Source organism: Sphaerodactylus townsendi, linkage group LG01 (genome assembly GCF_021028975.2).
Source record: "Sphaerodactylus townsendi isolate TG3544 linkage group LG01, MPM_Stown_v2.3, whole genome shotgun sequence".
Lineage (NCBI taxonomy): Eukaryota > Metazoa > Chordata > Lepidosauria > Squamata > Sphaerodactylidae > Sphaerodactylus > Sphaerodactylus townsendi.
Window position 1 is genome coordinate 46,947,995 of NC_059425.1, and position 15,854 is coordinate 46,963,848.

The following is a 15,854-nucleotide window of genomic DNA, read 5'->3' on the forward strand; positions in this document are numbered from 1 at the left end:
AAAATGCGCATGCGCCATCCCGTGGCCGACTAGGCTGAACTTCCTGGATTGCGTGTGCCTCCCTTTGTGACTGCCACGAGCCGTCCTACGTCCGCGCCGGTTCCTAAGAAACCGGAAGGAGGAGCAGCAGCCACAAGCAGAGCGGCCTGAGCGTTGCCCTGAGGGGGGTGAGCCTGGAATCGCGTGAAAAACAGGTAGAAGAATATTCGTGGCGGCCTGCAGCCTCTGGCTCTTCACGTGTTTCTTTTCTAGGCGCCGCCCCTTCCTGTGCCTGGCCCACGTGCCCTGTGTTGCTTGTCCGTCCCGTGAGCGGGCAGGATCGGCGAAGGAAGAAGGGGCTGGGGTTTGCAAGGCCTTTTGGACTTGATAACCATAACGACCCTGAAAGTTCAGAAGCCTGTGCCCCCAATACTGGGCGGCGCGAACGAGGTTGCCTTCAGACCCTTGTGGGTAGTGTGTGGCTGGTCATGATTGGAAATAAGGTGCAGGATCTGATGATCCCTTGATTCAGTGGATTTATTGTTTTTTGCTGTATCTTTGTGCAAGATATACCATCTGTACAACATTCTATAACAGGTCTCACGTAGTGCTTGATTCTGTTCACTTAAATTTTCTTTAGTCCATAAAGAGAAGAAGAAGAAGAGTTTGGATTTATACCCCATCTTTATCTCCTGGTAAGGAGACTCAAGGTAGCTTACAAGCTCCTTTTCCTCATCTCCGCACAACAGGCACCTTGTGAGGTAGGAGGGGCTGCGAGAGTTCTGAAGAACTAGTGCGGAAACACATCTTGTTCACCGGATAAGCCTCTGCCATTCAGGTGGAGGAGTATCCAGTTCTCCAGATTAGAATCCACCTGCTCTTAACCACTGCACCACACTGGCTCTCTCGTTGTTTTATATTTGTGTTTTCACATCCATTTTTGTGTTTTCTCATCCAGTTTTGCATCCATTTTTTCTCAATATTTTAACCTGCTTTTTTTCAATATCCTATTGCAATAGGATTTTATATATATTTTCCTAACAAACATCCTGTATTTATGGCTATTAATTGTTTGAAGACCTGTGTCTTCGTTGGCCTCCTGCAGCTCTATGTTATTGTCACCATTTGACAATATAAGAGCTATTGGATATTATTTCCTTCTTCAACGTTTTGCTAAGTTTTTATTTTTCCTTGATTATCAATCATATTCTTATAGGTCAATTATCCTTCACAATAACCATAAATTGAAATATCAGTGGTGATATTAGAGACTTATTTTACTTCTGAATTTGAATTGTCCTTAATGATTTCTTAATCCATAGATAATTATGCACACCTTTTGTGTCTATTGTTTCCAATTTTATGAAATTTAATATCTCACCCTCTCCTAGCTATTGCCAGGCTCAAGGTAGTTACTTACATTATTATTAAAACATTCCACATATACAACTTGAATAAAACAGCATTAAAACATTAGCTAAATTACATATAATTTTTAAAAAAAGATGTCAACTGATTGAATGTCCAAAACCCTGAAATAGTCTGAAGAATCCCTCATCTCGCTGTCCCGTCATACATCTAATAATTGATTGCGCGGAGGGGGGGAGTTGGGAAGTTAGCAGGATGGATTGTACATATGAGCTGCCTCAACCAAAAGCCCAGTGGAACATCTCTGTCTTTCGGGCCCTTCAGAACTGATTAAGGTCTTGCAGGGACCTGATCTCAGCTGACAGAGAGTTCCACCAGGCTGGAGCCACAACTGAGAAAGTCCAGGCTCTGGTTTAGACTAATTTGACTGCTCCCCTTTTAAGCACGCTGGCAGCTGCACAGAACCTCAGGGGTTGTGTTTATAAAAGTTATTTCATGTGTCCATTCCTTTAAGACAACATGGGGTTTCCAGTTTTGTTTTTTTAAGAGTGTGTTTTCACCAGCTCAGAAGATGCATGCTAATATAGTTAAAGGAACAGTACCAAGATTTTAGATGCCAACTCTGTACCGTAAAAGAAGAACAAAAACATCTAGATCTCCCTGTTTGCTAGAAAGTCATCATACTTGCTTTTTCAATTGGGCATAGGCTTAGTTAGTAACAAATGCATAAGAGGCATAATTTGTGTTGTAATAAAAGCACCTTTAGGTTCTGCTTCTTAATCAACTATGACACGTACAGAGTTATTCTTTTCAAAAGTGGTCACCCTCCTAGGCAAACTCTTTATTTTGTATCCTTACAACAGAATTTCTTCTGTCTAGTGTCCTAGATGTTTTTGTAATATATTCTTCATGGAACTGTAACACCTGACAGTTCTCCCTCTCCCTTATCTTACTCACTCTTCCATGAACAGTTAAAGGAAGGTTCTTGCCACTTACATTTGATATACATTAACAGGTGCTTTTTTGTTAAGAGCATTATACGTTTTAAGGATTTTCAAAGTAATTTTTAGAGATGCATCTCCCTACCCACTCCATCTCCACATGAGGTACTCTCTTTTAAAAGCAGAGATGTAGCTCATTGGAACTCTTCCAATCTACAGTTGTGGCCTCTTTACAAAGTTAGTTTTGCCAACCCTGATGCTTCCACCCCAAAGGGCATTTTGGAGGGTGGGTTGGTTGGTTGTGCCACATGCTGTATATATTACTGTCCATAGCTGTCCATATATTACTGTCCATAGCTGCTGGGGTTGCTTCCTTGTTTCAGACATCCTATGGCACTCCAGATGTTCATGGACTGCAATTCCCATCAGCCCCTACCAGCATGGCCAATTGGTTGATGGAAATTGTAGTCCATGAACATCTGGAATGCCGTAAGTTGGGGTTGATGGAAATTGTAGTCCACCTACATCAGGAATGCTGTAGGTTGGCCACCCCTGTCTGACCACTAAAAAATTAGTGCAAGCCTTTATTGGCATAGACAACAGTACATGGTCTGACCACTATTTATTCAGTTCCATAGGTATTGTGTATTGTCCATTGTGTATTGTCCATTAAGTCCAACATCATTTTACTTACAATAGCCGGTCAGGTACCCTGGAAGCCCAGAAGCCTTAAATTTTCACATTAACCCTTTTTTAATACAATTGTGAAAGAACAATCACACAGACTTTCAAATTTCCAACAGATGCCTCTCCCTAGTTTTATCCCAAAGTTGGCATCCTTATTGCACGTTCTGCTGCTAGACCTCACCTATCATGATAGCAGTGAGGCAAGTCTGGGAAACAGTACACTCCGTGTGTGACAGGAGAAGGTATGCGTCTCCTGGCCTTTGATGCTGCCAGAGCTGCTGTCTTCAGATTCAAGGTGAGCTCAGAGCCCTCAGTTGCAGCCAGGCAGATCTGGAAGTGACACACTTTCCAGATACTGCCAGCAATGACACAGGTAGAAGGAGAAAGCATGCCCCTCTGCATCTCTGCTGCCGCCACCTGCCTTAGCTCCAAGGTGGCTACAGAGGTGCTGCCATTGGAGTCTATCTGACATATGGGTGGCTGGCACAGGAGGAGGGTCCTTGTGGCAGCAAAGTGCCATGAGCCACCCCAGATGTAAAGCATGCCAGCATTCCTGTGTCTTTATGATGGCCACGAATAGGGAGATGGCTAGTGAGGCATGGTGAAATACAAGGGTAGGTTTCAATTTTTGGTGGTTCTTGCCAAGAATCTCTGTAGCCTGGAGAGTGTGAGAAACTGTAAGGCAGCGTTTCTCAGTCATGGATAGCGTGAAACCATAATGAAGAGAAACTGTGCTTAATAAACAATTTCAGTTTCTGTCTTAAGGGAGCTAAACTAATTGTGGTTCGTTAGAGGACTGAGTCCACATGATCTGCTAATCACAGTTTAATTAAACTTTGGTTTTTCATTATGTCTGAATCAAACCTATATATAGCAATCTTAATCCTGGAGACCACGCCAGCAACAGTGAGTGGGAAGCAGGTCTGGTGATGTGTGTTAAGAGATTTTCTTTTACAGAATTTTGAAGCAACTGTAAAGGATCCTGAAAGATGTAAAGCCCCTGGTGACTTCTGCTTTCTTATGTCTCTGAATTTCATTTCAAGAATAGAACATCTACTTAGTTCTCATTTTAATACACACCGGGAGGTGTGCATTCTCCTACCACTTGTTTAAAGCTGTAAGCTGGAGAGAGCATCTGTGTTCTAGCTATAATGTGCACAGGTCTTATGAGTAGCCATGTCACTTCCAGCTCAGAGTAAGTATTGACGCACAACACATATTTAATTTCTGTAATCAAATGAGAGCCCTATTATTGTGAATCTGTCTAGGACCCATGGCAGAAGGGAATATCTTCACCCTTTAGTATGCAGAACCAGCCACATAGTCCAACAATAAGACGAGTCTCCCATTTGGTAAAGGAATCTGTACGGTTCTTCCCAGTTCTGATCTTAACATGAGTTGGTGTGCAAAAGCCAGGCAAAGGACAGAGAGGACAAATCATATGATAAATTGCATTAATTGTATTTTCTTTTTCAGCTTGAGGCTAGCCAGTTGAAACAGCAAAAACTATCAAAAGCCTTATGAAGCAGCAACGTGGGAATAAATATGGGGGTCGTCCCCAAAGGAAGCGTAGTTCTTCTGCTAAGGGCATTTCCACCCCAGAAGTACACCCTTCAGAAGAAAGCGTAGAGAGTGGCATCATAGCTCTCCAACCATTGGCTCAGAAGCGGTCTCTGCAAAGTTTGAGTGACATGTCATGTGTCCCTGGAGAAAGTACTAACGTTGCCAAGAGACCAAAGCTGCTGCCCTCAGCAAATTCTGCTGGCCAGGAATCTGAAGATGAGGGGTCAGATGACAGCGATTTTGAGGAAGCCGAGAGCGATAATGACGACAGTGATGATACCAGTAGTGATGATGGTGAAAATGACAATGATGATGAAATTGGCAGCGATTCCTCAAACAACAACGAAGACTCGGATTCAGAGGACGGTGCAGGCAATCCTCTGTCAAAGCCTGAATTGACAAAAGGTAAACAGTGATGCCTGTAAAATTGAATAAACTGTGCGTCTCTGTATCAACTTATCAGGAGCTCTGAGCTTTTCTTTCTGTGGTGACTTTTGCTTCTGGTTTAGCGCCTTAGATGTGCTCATGTTAGTTAATACCAGAATACATTGTGACCACCCTTCATTTTCCGTTTTTGATTCTGTTTTCTTTGTTACTTAGCTGTCCTATGGTTTCCTTATACGAGTGTTTTATTCTGCCTTTTCTCTCACAGCAAAAGTTTCTCTAAACAGATTTAGTAGCACAAAAAAACTCATGTGACAAAGCTAAGGTCCTGATTCTTCCAAATGGTAGATCCTTGTATTTTAGCAACCCAACCGGGGAGATCACTGTTTTTTTCACTCTCACTATCCCACAGCCTAATCGGGGGGTGGATATCCCCCTCCAGACCAGCGCAGCCCAGACTGGCATGGGTGCCCACCCTGCCTGTGCATTTGCCCGGGGGGGGGGGGGGGGCTTACTCCACGGCACCCAGCCCAGAAGCCATCCCCCAGGCCCACTTGCCCAAACCACTGCTTTGCGTGGTTGGGGTCAGGTCAGCGGGGTGGGGCTAGTCTTAGTCGGCCTCTGCTGCCCAACCAGTCCCCGTTCACCAGCAGAAATACACCATGTTTTTCATGGCATGCCTCTATTCTCGGGGCTTTTTTTTTTTTTTAACTTTTTCCTCACACTGTGGAAAAGTCTTTTGGAGAGGGCAGGGCGGCACTGCCCCAACCGCTGGGCCCCTCTGGATGAGGCTGTTAGTTTGCACTCCTAAAATAGAGATACATCCTTCTAAGCTTCCTAATGTCACTGGACTTAGAACAGTACAATTCTGCTTAGAATTGCACTGTTAGTGAGCTCAAATCTGAGGCAAAATTTGAATTGCCAACTCGTAGTTCACACAGTCAGTCTACTACAACAACTCTACTAGCCTGATCAAAAGTGCCAAAATGTCATTGCGTAAATTTTAAATGGTCAATAGTATGGACTAGTATTTAGGTTGGATAACATCATGCATGCTCTTATGGTGATAACACACTAGTGGTTAAAAATTGAGTTGTTTGTTTTTACTTACATTGATCTGAATTGAAGTTAAAGAAGCTTAAGGATTGTGCTGGTTTAGAATTAAACATTACGCTGAAGTTTGTTCTTAGTTTTCTCCCTGGTTACTCATAAACCTGGTGCAGTTTGCCACTGGTTTATGTCATGAAACATTTATGTGCATTGATACTGCTCTCCAAAAACTGGTACAAAATGCTGAATACTCTAGGACAGGGAATTGGGGAATAAGGAGTATTTAGAAACAAATGTTGATTCTGGGAACTAGCTTTTTCGTGTGAATCATGTCACCTGCTGCAGTAAGTAACTGAACCTTGTACTAAATCAGCTTAGTCACTACATAAAAAGCCAAACTTGTCTCTTGGCAATTGTGCAGATTTTCATTGTCGGGTCCATTGAGAATCTACAGTAATGTGGAGTGTGAATATATGCTGCAGTTTTCAGCCAAAACTATCATTTGGTCTCATCCATAGAACAAGTGTATTAGAATATTGTGATTCTGTCAGTAAGCAGCAGCTTGGTCATTGGTAGAGACTTTTCCATCTTAAAAAAATATGTTTTCTAATAGCAGTAAGCAATGTGATATGATATCTGGAAAATCGAGACCTCCCTCGACAACCTTTTCTGTTGACATTTGAGTTCCTGTTTTAATAACAAAAAAATTGTTTGTAAGAATTAAGCTTTGGGGGAAATCTCCCAAAACTGAACAGACATCGTGAAGCTCAGGCTTTTAGTCTCTTGCTTGCCTTCCTTTCAGAATCACAAGATTGGTCCGGCTCAAATATATTCAAATTTAGTTTGTTGCCTTCCTTTATATTGGGCTACCATAACCATGGTTTATTGTGTAGTTCAGACACTTACATAAATAAAAATTGAGATTTCTTTTATATTTAGGTGGTTCAAAACGCTACATCACTCAGCCCATCCCAGTTATCTTGAGAATCTTAATAAATTGTAAAGAGTTGGCAACACCAAGAGTGATGCTTTTACATAAATTAAAAATGGCTGATGCACCACAAACAATGCACAATTATAAATAGCAATGGAGTTAATTGGGAAGGTGTCTAATGAGTTCAGCAGGGATGTGGATTAGGTCTCATTTAGCATAATAAATGGATCTGGGAGTGGGAACGGAAAAGCACTAATGAAATTCAAAAATGAAAACAGGAGGTGGTGAAAATGTACTGGTATACGAATAATAGATGATTCTGCAGAGGTAGAAGACATGGCCATCTAAAATGATCAGTTTGTAGGGCACAAATCAGCTGGGGCAAATTAAACACTTGACGCGAAGCAGGAAAATGTTGCATTGAGAGGGGTTCTTGGGGAATAATTGGTGCTTTTTGTAATCTCTTGCACAAACACACTACTTGAAACAATCTTCCCAATTATAGATGCTGAACATGGGGAAAACAGCAAAGGAAAAGAAACTGCTCCATAGGCATCCTGATGCAATATCAAGTAGCAGAATTTTATCACTGTCCAAAAAGTAATGACCTTAAAAAGAGAGGAGCTTGGCTTCTTTCTTATTTGTGCGAGCACTCTTCTTTGCATTGTTGCTGGGTTTGTGGTCCAGAAAGAATGAACTGGCAGCCCAGATTTGCACGGACTCTACCATTTGCCAGAATGTCTCATCGCTTTTAATGGCATGGTGGTGACTTATGTGATAACTCGTTGCTATTTGGAGGATGAATAGCTTTGGGGGGAAAAAAGCTAAGAGCAATAAATATGTTGAAAGCATAGGAAAGACAGAAAAGACTGCAGAATTATGACATATGTGGGAGTGTTTTGAATTTTGGTTGACTACATTTTCAATAAAAGATCTAAGAAAGAAGAGCCTGGGGAAAGGCCTTGGATATCATGAGAGCAATAAAGTGAGTTTGGAGGTTTTTATCACAATTTTATTTTATGTTGGTTATGTAGTTCTGTAATACTGCCTAGTGCTTTGGAGTGATTTCAATCTATATTAGGCAAATACCAGTTATGAGAGGAGGAACGGGAAAGGCGTGGGATGAGGCTTAATAATACAAATAAAAATGAGTTATAGTGAGTGAATTCAGCCCAGCAATTCGCAAAAAGAGACTTCAGTGAGGAGAAATAGACAAGCTTTGAAAAGCTACTCAACCATGGTCCCAGTAGAATACAGGTGTGGGGTCCCCCACCTTCAATTTCCATGACAAAACTACAGCTGATGTCAAAGACCTGGCATTGAGACAGCACTTGCTCTTCCAAACTCTGCAGACAGCATCCAGTAACCACCACGCTTAGACCTGTGCCAGATTTGGAGAAAAGGGCTGGGGTGGGTTGGTTTAAATTAAAGCTCTTTAAGCGAACAAGCTGAAAGCCCCTATTTGAATAATCATTTTTAATTAGCTTTTCCATTTGTATTACATGTGTCTGGGAGAAGAGCAGATTCCCATTGGTAAATTCTGCCATTAAACAAGTTGACTTCTTCCGAACTGCACTAAACCTAATACATCTTTTAGGTGTTTAGCAAAGTACCCGGTGACTTTATCCATGTGGTAAAGCAATTAAACATAATTCCCAGGTTTGTATTAATTTCTGTTGCAACATAAGCCTGAACTTCTTTTGTCAGAAGGCCTGTTCAGTGGGACTGACTGACTGGTAAATGTGCTTCCAAATCAGACATAATATGATAGACGATATTAAACTAAGTTTTGTTCCTGGGCTTGGAACAGTGAGCACATTCAACTGGTACATCTCACTTTCATACAGGCTGGCACAATTAAGAAGTCTGGCCTGACTGTGTGTGTATGGAACTCGCTGTGGATTTGTGCCAACCTGGACTCTCTTCATTGGGTCTGGAAGCCTGGCCTTATCAGCAATGATTTTGCCAGTTATTTGCATCAAACAGCATTTTCTTCTTCACCCAGATCAAATCCGTTGCTAATGAGTCGTTGCCTTTTTAGAACATGTATTGCATTTCAAATAGACTTTATAACTACAAAGAGCCAGAATTTATAGATTTTCAAGATGTGTGGATCCTGCTGTTCTGTTCCATAAAGCTTGAAGCCTTCCTTCAGCCGAGGGAACTTTCCTCAGACTTTAGTGGCTCCACATCAATTAGAGAAAGACTTCAAACTTTGCTTGATCCACCCCAGGGATTCCAATGATTCCTTTTAAAAAATAGGCACCCTGTTCTTTTCTCTGAATTATCACTGAGCTATAGGCAGAGGGCATTTTACAGTACCCTTATGTATACTTCATTATATATTACATAATAATGTTATTGCTGATTTAGTGGACAGTGACTGCACCTCATATATGCTAATCATGATTCTTGTAGCTTTTTTTACTTGGTAGTTCCTTTTGACCCCCGTTCGTCACCTCTGAGGCTGGCGTCTGTGCTTAATAGCTTTGGGTAGCCTTTACGCATGAAGGAGTTAGACTCTGAGGAAGCATATGTATGAGAATGCCTTCTGTGAGAGCCAGTCTGAATGACTGATTAGAAGGATAAAAAGGCACAAAAAAGACAAGGTGGTTTACATTATTTTGATAGCAAAGGCATAGAAAATATGTCACAGTCAAATGCAGCATAATAGGTTGTATAAAACTAGTCTCTGCCTTAAAGATACGTTGAATTAGATCAAGAATCCATGTTGTCCAGTGGCCTCTCTTGAGCCTCAGGGGCATTTAAAACATTATCTCCCCACACCTAAAGTTTATTTCTGCATTTTAAAAGTTTGTTCAGATAGAAAATGAACATTTGCACTGTGCTTTTTAAGCCTGTTTTCCAACCTGGAAAATAACCATGTGGGGAAAATATTGTACAGTATAATTGACTTCCCCCTCAAGTTTTTTCTAACCAGATCAGCCAGCTGAGTGGCTGCAGTGTAGGAAGCTAGATAATTTAATCCTCCTTCAACGTGGGGATTTCTAAGAAATACATCTATCTTTAAAACTCCATTGTCAAGTGGGAGGTATCCAAGTTCTGCAGTCGTCTTTCAACGTCTATCGTATGTAAAAAGATGGATATCCTTGCACAAGTTCTGTTGACTAGGAAATACTGGCATAAGCAATGCTTCCTTGAGCTACAGTTCCTAACCATAGTGTGGTACTGCGTGAAGGAGCCTTTGATCTCACAGCCTTTCTTATTTATCTAATGGGCAACTTCCTCTTTTGTGGCAAACCAGCAGAACCAAAAAGTTGTGGAATGTGTTTGTCCTGCAAATCAGGATGGCAAATGGAGAACAAGCATTTGCAATCTTGGTTACTAGTCAAGTGAAAATCATAACTTGCCTAATTGGTATGTGAAGAGGAAAAAACTAACTAGATGATGGCACATGAGAAGAGGGTGTCGGTGAGCTTGAAGGGCCCCCTCTTTTCCCTAACTTGTTCTCATAGTGCCAGACGGTCAGTTCACTTTGCACCAGTGGCTTTGTTCAGTTGAGGGTGGGTACAAGATAGTCATATTTTGGAGTGTTTTTTATGGGGAGCACTGAACAGTTTTCAGAGGTGTATAGCCTTGCCTTTTCTGCACAGGTTGTTTACTACTTCTTTTAATTGTTCTTGGTCCACAGATTTTGTCCAAATCTCCTTCCTTCAAACATTGTGTTCTGGCTACATTAATCTGTTTCAGGTTGTCTGCACAAAAATTGATGTGTTTGGTGGGGGCTCATTACTCTGTGGATGCACCCGCTGTCCCCCATAATTTTTGACTTTTGGGGAAGTGCTTTCTCTAGCGATGATGCGATAATTCATTAATTCAATAATGCATTTATGCAGTTGATGCCTATAGTTCAATGATTAGTCAACACAGTGGCGGCTGTTTTTTCTTTTGAAAAATCTCCTTCTTTGTTTCCCTGGGATTCTCCTATCTGGACTACCTGCTTGCACCATTTTTCTTAACAGATTGGAGAATCTTTGCAATCACAGTGCTTAGAGTACTTTCTGTACATTCAACACACTTGAAGATGGAGCTGCAGGTATTCGTTCTCATGGCTGCAATGCAGCTGATGCTTCTGGTTCATGCAAACCTATAGACTCTTCTCAGGTTCTGCTGGCAGATGCGGATCAGGTGCAGAGCCAGGTATGCCTCGATTCCTGCAAGGAGGATGGGCCAAAGGGAGGGGATTATTTTCACATACAAAGGTCAGACATAGAGAATTGCTTCTGCTATGTGCCAGAATACTACAAGAAGAACATTAAAGAGTTTACTTAAAAACATCCAGTGAGATAGTTGAATAAAAATCAGTAAAACTAAGTAGAATGCTAGATCTTATTTTTTTAAAAAGAATGTCAGACAGCAGTCTTAAGTATTTATGTAGTGGGTTAAATGTTTAAGAAGAATGTATATGTTAATTGCCTTTAAATCCAAGAAATAAGTTAGAGAAGGTTATGCCATGTGTTTTCTTTATATGAAAAGGATAGGAATACAAGTAGTTTTTTTAAAGCTAATTACTGGTCTAGATACCAATGGTAACAGTTCAGTATTAAAGATTAATTTTGCATGGAGTTCTGAGTGGAAAGTCAAGTAGTTGTTTTGTTTCTGGTGTTGTTCTGTAAGAGGCTTTTTAGTGTTGGGGTGATTTGATCACCGCAGAGTTGGATGTATTGTTTTAGTTACAATGTGTAGTTGTTTAAAAATAATAATAATCATCATTATATATATATTCAAAGGTCTCCCTCTAGGAGATTTGCTGTCCACCAGTGGTTCTCTCCCTGAAAATTTGCTCCCCCCCCCCCCCATTTTCTGATCTGGACTTCCAGCCAACAGCTGGAATTCTCTTCAGTCCCTTTGGAGAAGCTTGAAGGGATGCCACTATCCAAGGTGCAATGCACCATAATGTGACCCCCACACACAAACTCAAGCAGACCCTGCACACTTGAACATGTTGCTTTGTGCACCCCCATCGAATCAATCAGGCACACCATCAATAATTCATTGGGGGGGGGGAGAAAAAATTAAAAGAAAAAAAGGAATAATAAGCATTGAAAGGAAAGGGGAGAAATGGAGTGAGGTTGGGGACGGGGGAAAATGGCAGACCAAAGGGGAGGTTGGGCAACTATGCTGAGGGCATGGATAAGGGCCTGGCTTTTTGACAGGGCAGAGAAAGAAAAGATCAGTCACACTCTAAAGGGAAGCTAATTTGGAAATGTTTCAGGGGAAAATGTTGTGGTAAAAGTGTTTATGAAAACAATGAAGGAAAAGTGGTTGGAAACCTTTCCAGGTCCAAATGGGAGGGGAAAAAATGCAAGTCGACGGAAGCCATGTGGCATTTGGCAGCAGGATTCAAGGTGGATGACTTGGGCAGAAAAGGCCCTTGTTTTTTAATCAGTTTTTAGTTTGGATTGCTATTTTTCCAAACATCTCTTTCAAACGGCAAGGGTAAATTGAAGAGCCTGATGTCGTCTTCCCAAGCATTTGCCAGCATTTGTCTCCCTCCTCTTAATTAGTTTTAAACAGGGAGAATTGAGTGAAAGATCAGCCTGAGGAGTGTACCATTTATTTATATAATGGGATAGGTTTTCAATTTTTTTATTTTGTCTTTGTCATGCATCCTTGCGTTGCTTGGCTGCTTTTTGACTGCTGTCGAAAGCAAGGGAGAGTGGTTTTATTGAACTGGCCACAGCAGATCTCTAATCTTTTCCCTGAAGTGTCACTGGTAATTTAGCATCTATTAACTTTAGAGCACTTCATATTTTTCTTCCCATTGTGTGTGGCTTTGAATCTGCCAATATTATTTCTCACTTTCTGTTGCGGTACCTGCTCATATAATTTACTCAAATCCTGGGAGCGTTCCTCACACTTTTCTTAATCTTGAGTAACGTTCTTTAAGAGACACGACAATATCCTCTCTTCTCCCAAGGATTCAGGGAGGATTACAACCGTTATTTCTCAGTGTAGCAGATTATCACTGTGAAATTTCATAGGCCGGGATGCAAAAATCCAGACATCAGTGATCAATGAGCCTCTCTGCAACATCTGGAATTCAGCTGCCTTTACCTAGCATGACGAATAGCCATTGATATATCTTAGTTCTGTGTTAACTGATTAACAAAATCATAATGTTATAAATCTTCGATCACATTCTCCTTCGCACCTCGTGAGAGAGGCAAATGTTCCTCAGGAAAGGCTTTGGTAAAAAACTGGGTCTTACAAAAAAAAGGAGAAGCCTATCAGCTAAAAGAGAGTTGGTGATAAGTCATAAGTCTCATAGAAGGCGACAACGATGATTATATTCAACTTAATAGGACAACGATGATTATATTCAACTTAATAGCCCTCCCTCCCTCCCCAGCCTAAGCCAGGCTCATGCCAGCTAACATACATAGTTAAAATCACAATAATTTTTATAATTACAATTAAAACAGGAAGTGAGCGCAGAGGCAACAGTGGCGTGTGGAGGGAGGAGACTTGTGATTGGGAGCTTTTAAAATCCTGCCTTTCTATCTCCTTCTTTGACACATGCCTCCCAATTCACACAATGCCAAGTGTTCGTAGGTATAACTATCCTGTGATACCTTGAAGACCAATAGAAAGCACAGGCTTTTGTGGTCTAAATCCCACTTCATGAGATTATGTCAAAAAGGGTCAAAAAGGCATGACATACAAGAGGAAGTAAATCTGCAGTAGAGAGTAAGCGTGTCACACAAGGACTGGAAAGAGTTTTATTTATTTAGAGTTTTTCCAATACTCCGCCTTTCTCCCAACAAAGGCAGGATCCAAGACTGATAATGACAATAAATACAATGCAAAAATAATGATCTATTAAAATATTTCATATGTATCTTTATAATTAGATACATATAAGGCAGAGCCTACATGTGTAACCTTCAAGATGCTCTTAACGTCTATTGAACAGTTCTGTTTTACAGTCTCCCTGGAAGTCAGCAGTGGTAGGTGCCAGACTCACTCTTTCCAGGAGACTATTCCATAGCAGCAGGGCAGCAGCAGAAAATGCTGGAGTAGATTGTATCCTTGAGAGAAGACTGCTAGGAAATCTTGTTATGGAGAGTACAACAGCCACACAAGTTCAGATCCCTTTCTTCTGTGATGCTCACTTGACGAGACTGCCAGTAACTGTCTTATAATCTCTTAGGGTTATTGTGAGGATAGGAAAGGGGGCATTTATACCACCCTGAATCCCTTGGGAAAAGGCTGGGTTAAAAATTGATCTAAGCAGACCCCTTCTTCATCAGAGTGACTTATTTACAACAGTTCTTACAGTGTGGTGGTTCTACTTGCTTTGATGTATTAGACTCATTGAAAATTGGAAGAACAAAGACACCATGGTCCCAGTCAAGCCTCAATTTAACTGAATCAAATTTGGTGATAAATTCTAGTTCAGTAATTTCATTTAGACCTCACCCACACCTTTCCTGTTGAAGTATGGTCTTTTAAGGATCTTGGGGAGAGTAATATGGTTTCTGAATGTTTCTGTTTTTTATGTCAGTGGTTTCTGAACATTTCTATTTTTTTATCATGTTCAGGGCTGTCTATTTATCTGAATAGAGGCTGACATGTTTCTCTTAAGTAGAGGCTGAGGATCATATATCCCCTTAATCAGTTCTTCTTCAAATGTGCCCCGATAGGATGCTTTAAGTTATTCTATGATATACTGCCTGATATTACACTGAAGTATATGAGTTTGCTGCAGATCTAGCATGTCAGTTTGTGTATGTGTGTTAGATGGTCTTCTTAATCTTAGTTCAGTCTGAAAATCAGAAAAGGTCTAACTCTAACACTTGTATGAGAAGTGTTGTTGTCCAGGGTGGATTAGAGATTATTGTTATTTCAACAGAGAGCTTTGGTGACAACTGTCAGTATTCTGTGACTTTCTGTTCTGGGCTTGCCTTGTAGCAGGCAGTAGCAGGCACCACCAGGCATTATCAACCGATGTCTTCATCGGGTAGGGATTTCAGGTTTAGGAATGTGCGATTTTTCAAATACCAGTCCTATTTTCAACTTTGGAAGAAATGTGGTTGTATGGAAGACCTTGGCTGTGGTAATGGATCTTGTGTTCTATTCTGGTATTTAGCTGAAAACACGTAGGTGTGTGTAGGTGGTTATGTGTGGTTCCACTGTTGGGTGATGTTTATATATCCTTCCAAGAGGAAGCCATGATGTCTAGAAAGTGAATCTGCTGCTTGGACGTACAGGCTCAGGTGGATGGTGGAAGCCATTGTGGAATTTGCTGACGGTCTCTTTCCATGGGTACTAATTATGACAATACAATTAGAGTGGCTCAAACAGGATTTTGATTGTAGAAGCTGAGGAAGTGCCATCTTAATCAAGCTATAAGTAATTTCCCAAATTATGTTCCTAAACCCTACATATTGTGGAGCTAGTGAAATTTCCTGCTGGTTTAGCTGTTCTGAATATATGAGCTATCTCTCAATCTATATATGTAAAAAGTTAACCATCTGTTTGTTGGTGACTCCCTAACGCCGAAATGGCTGGACGGATCGCCCCCAAATTTTCACATGACGTCCCTCCCTGTTGCGGGCAGGTAATCGGACCTTCAAATCACCAAAAGTCCATACCTGAGCCAGGTAAAACGTCTTTTTCCTGGCGCACCAGGCCATGAAGCTGGCTGTGTTTAACTGTCACCCTTAGAATGTTCGTGCAGCTTGTCTGTCTGTGGCCTGAGAGCTTGGAATGAGGGCTCAGAATGTTCATGCAGATGGGCAGAGATGAGCAGTGACAACAGTAAATAGGTAATACTGGTAGGAAATACGAGTGGAAGTGAAACACATACACACTTTACCGTGTGAGACGTCAGGTGGGGTTCCCCCACACACGCATGCAGGTAACTTTCACTCTCTGTGCCTCACCCACTACTACCACACAACACACATACTCTCATCCACATC

General features: G+C 41.3%; 1 protein-coding gene across 2 annotated transcripts in view; it reads left to right on the forward strand.

Moving 5' to 3' along the window:
- The first annotated feature begins 13 nt into the window (after window positions 1–13).
- The window catches only part of RRP36 (ribosomal RNA processing 36), a 45,002-nt gene continuing 29,161 nt past the window's right edge, over window positions 14–15,854 (forward strand). The window contains exons 1-2 of one of the 2 annotated variants that reach the window (XM_048482382.1): window positions 14–194; window positions 4,452–4,943. In XM_048482382.1, the coding sequence (XP_048338339.1) occupies window positions 4,496–4,943 (448 nt within the window). In that variant the 5' untranslated portion in view covers window positions 14–194; window positions 4,452–4,495. Of the gene's footprint in view, window positions 195–330; window positions 483–4,451; window positions 4,944–15,854 lie in introns of those variants that run through there. The other variant, XM_048482389.1, reaches the window with a different exon arrangement.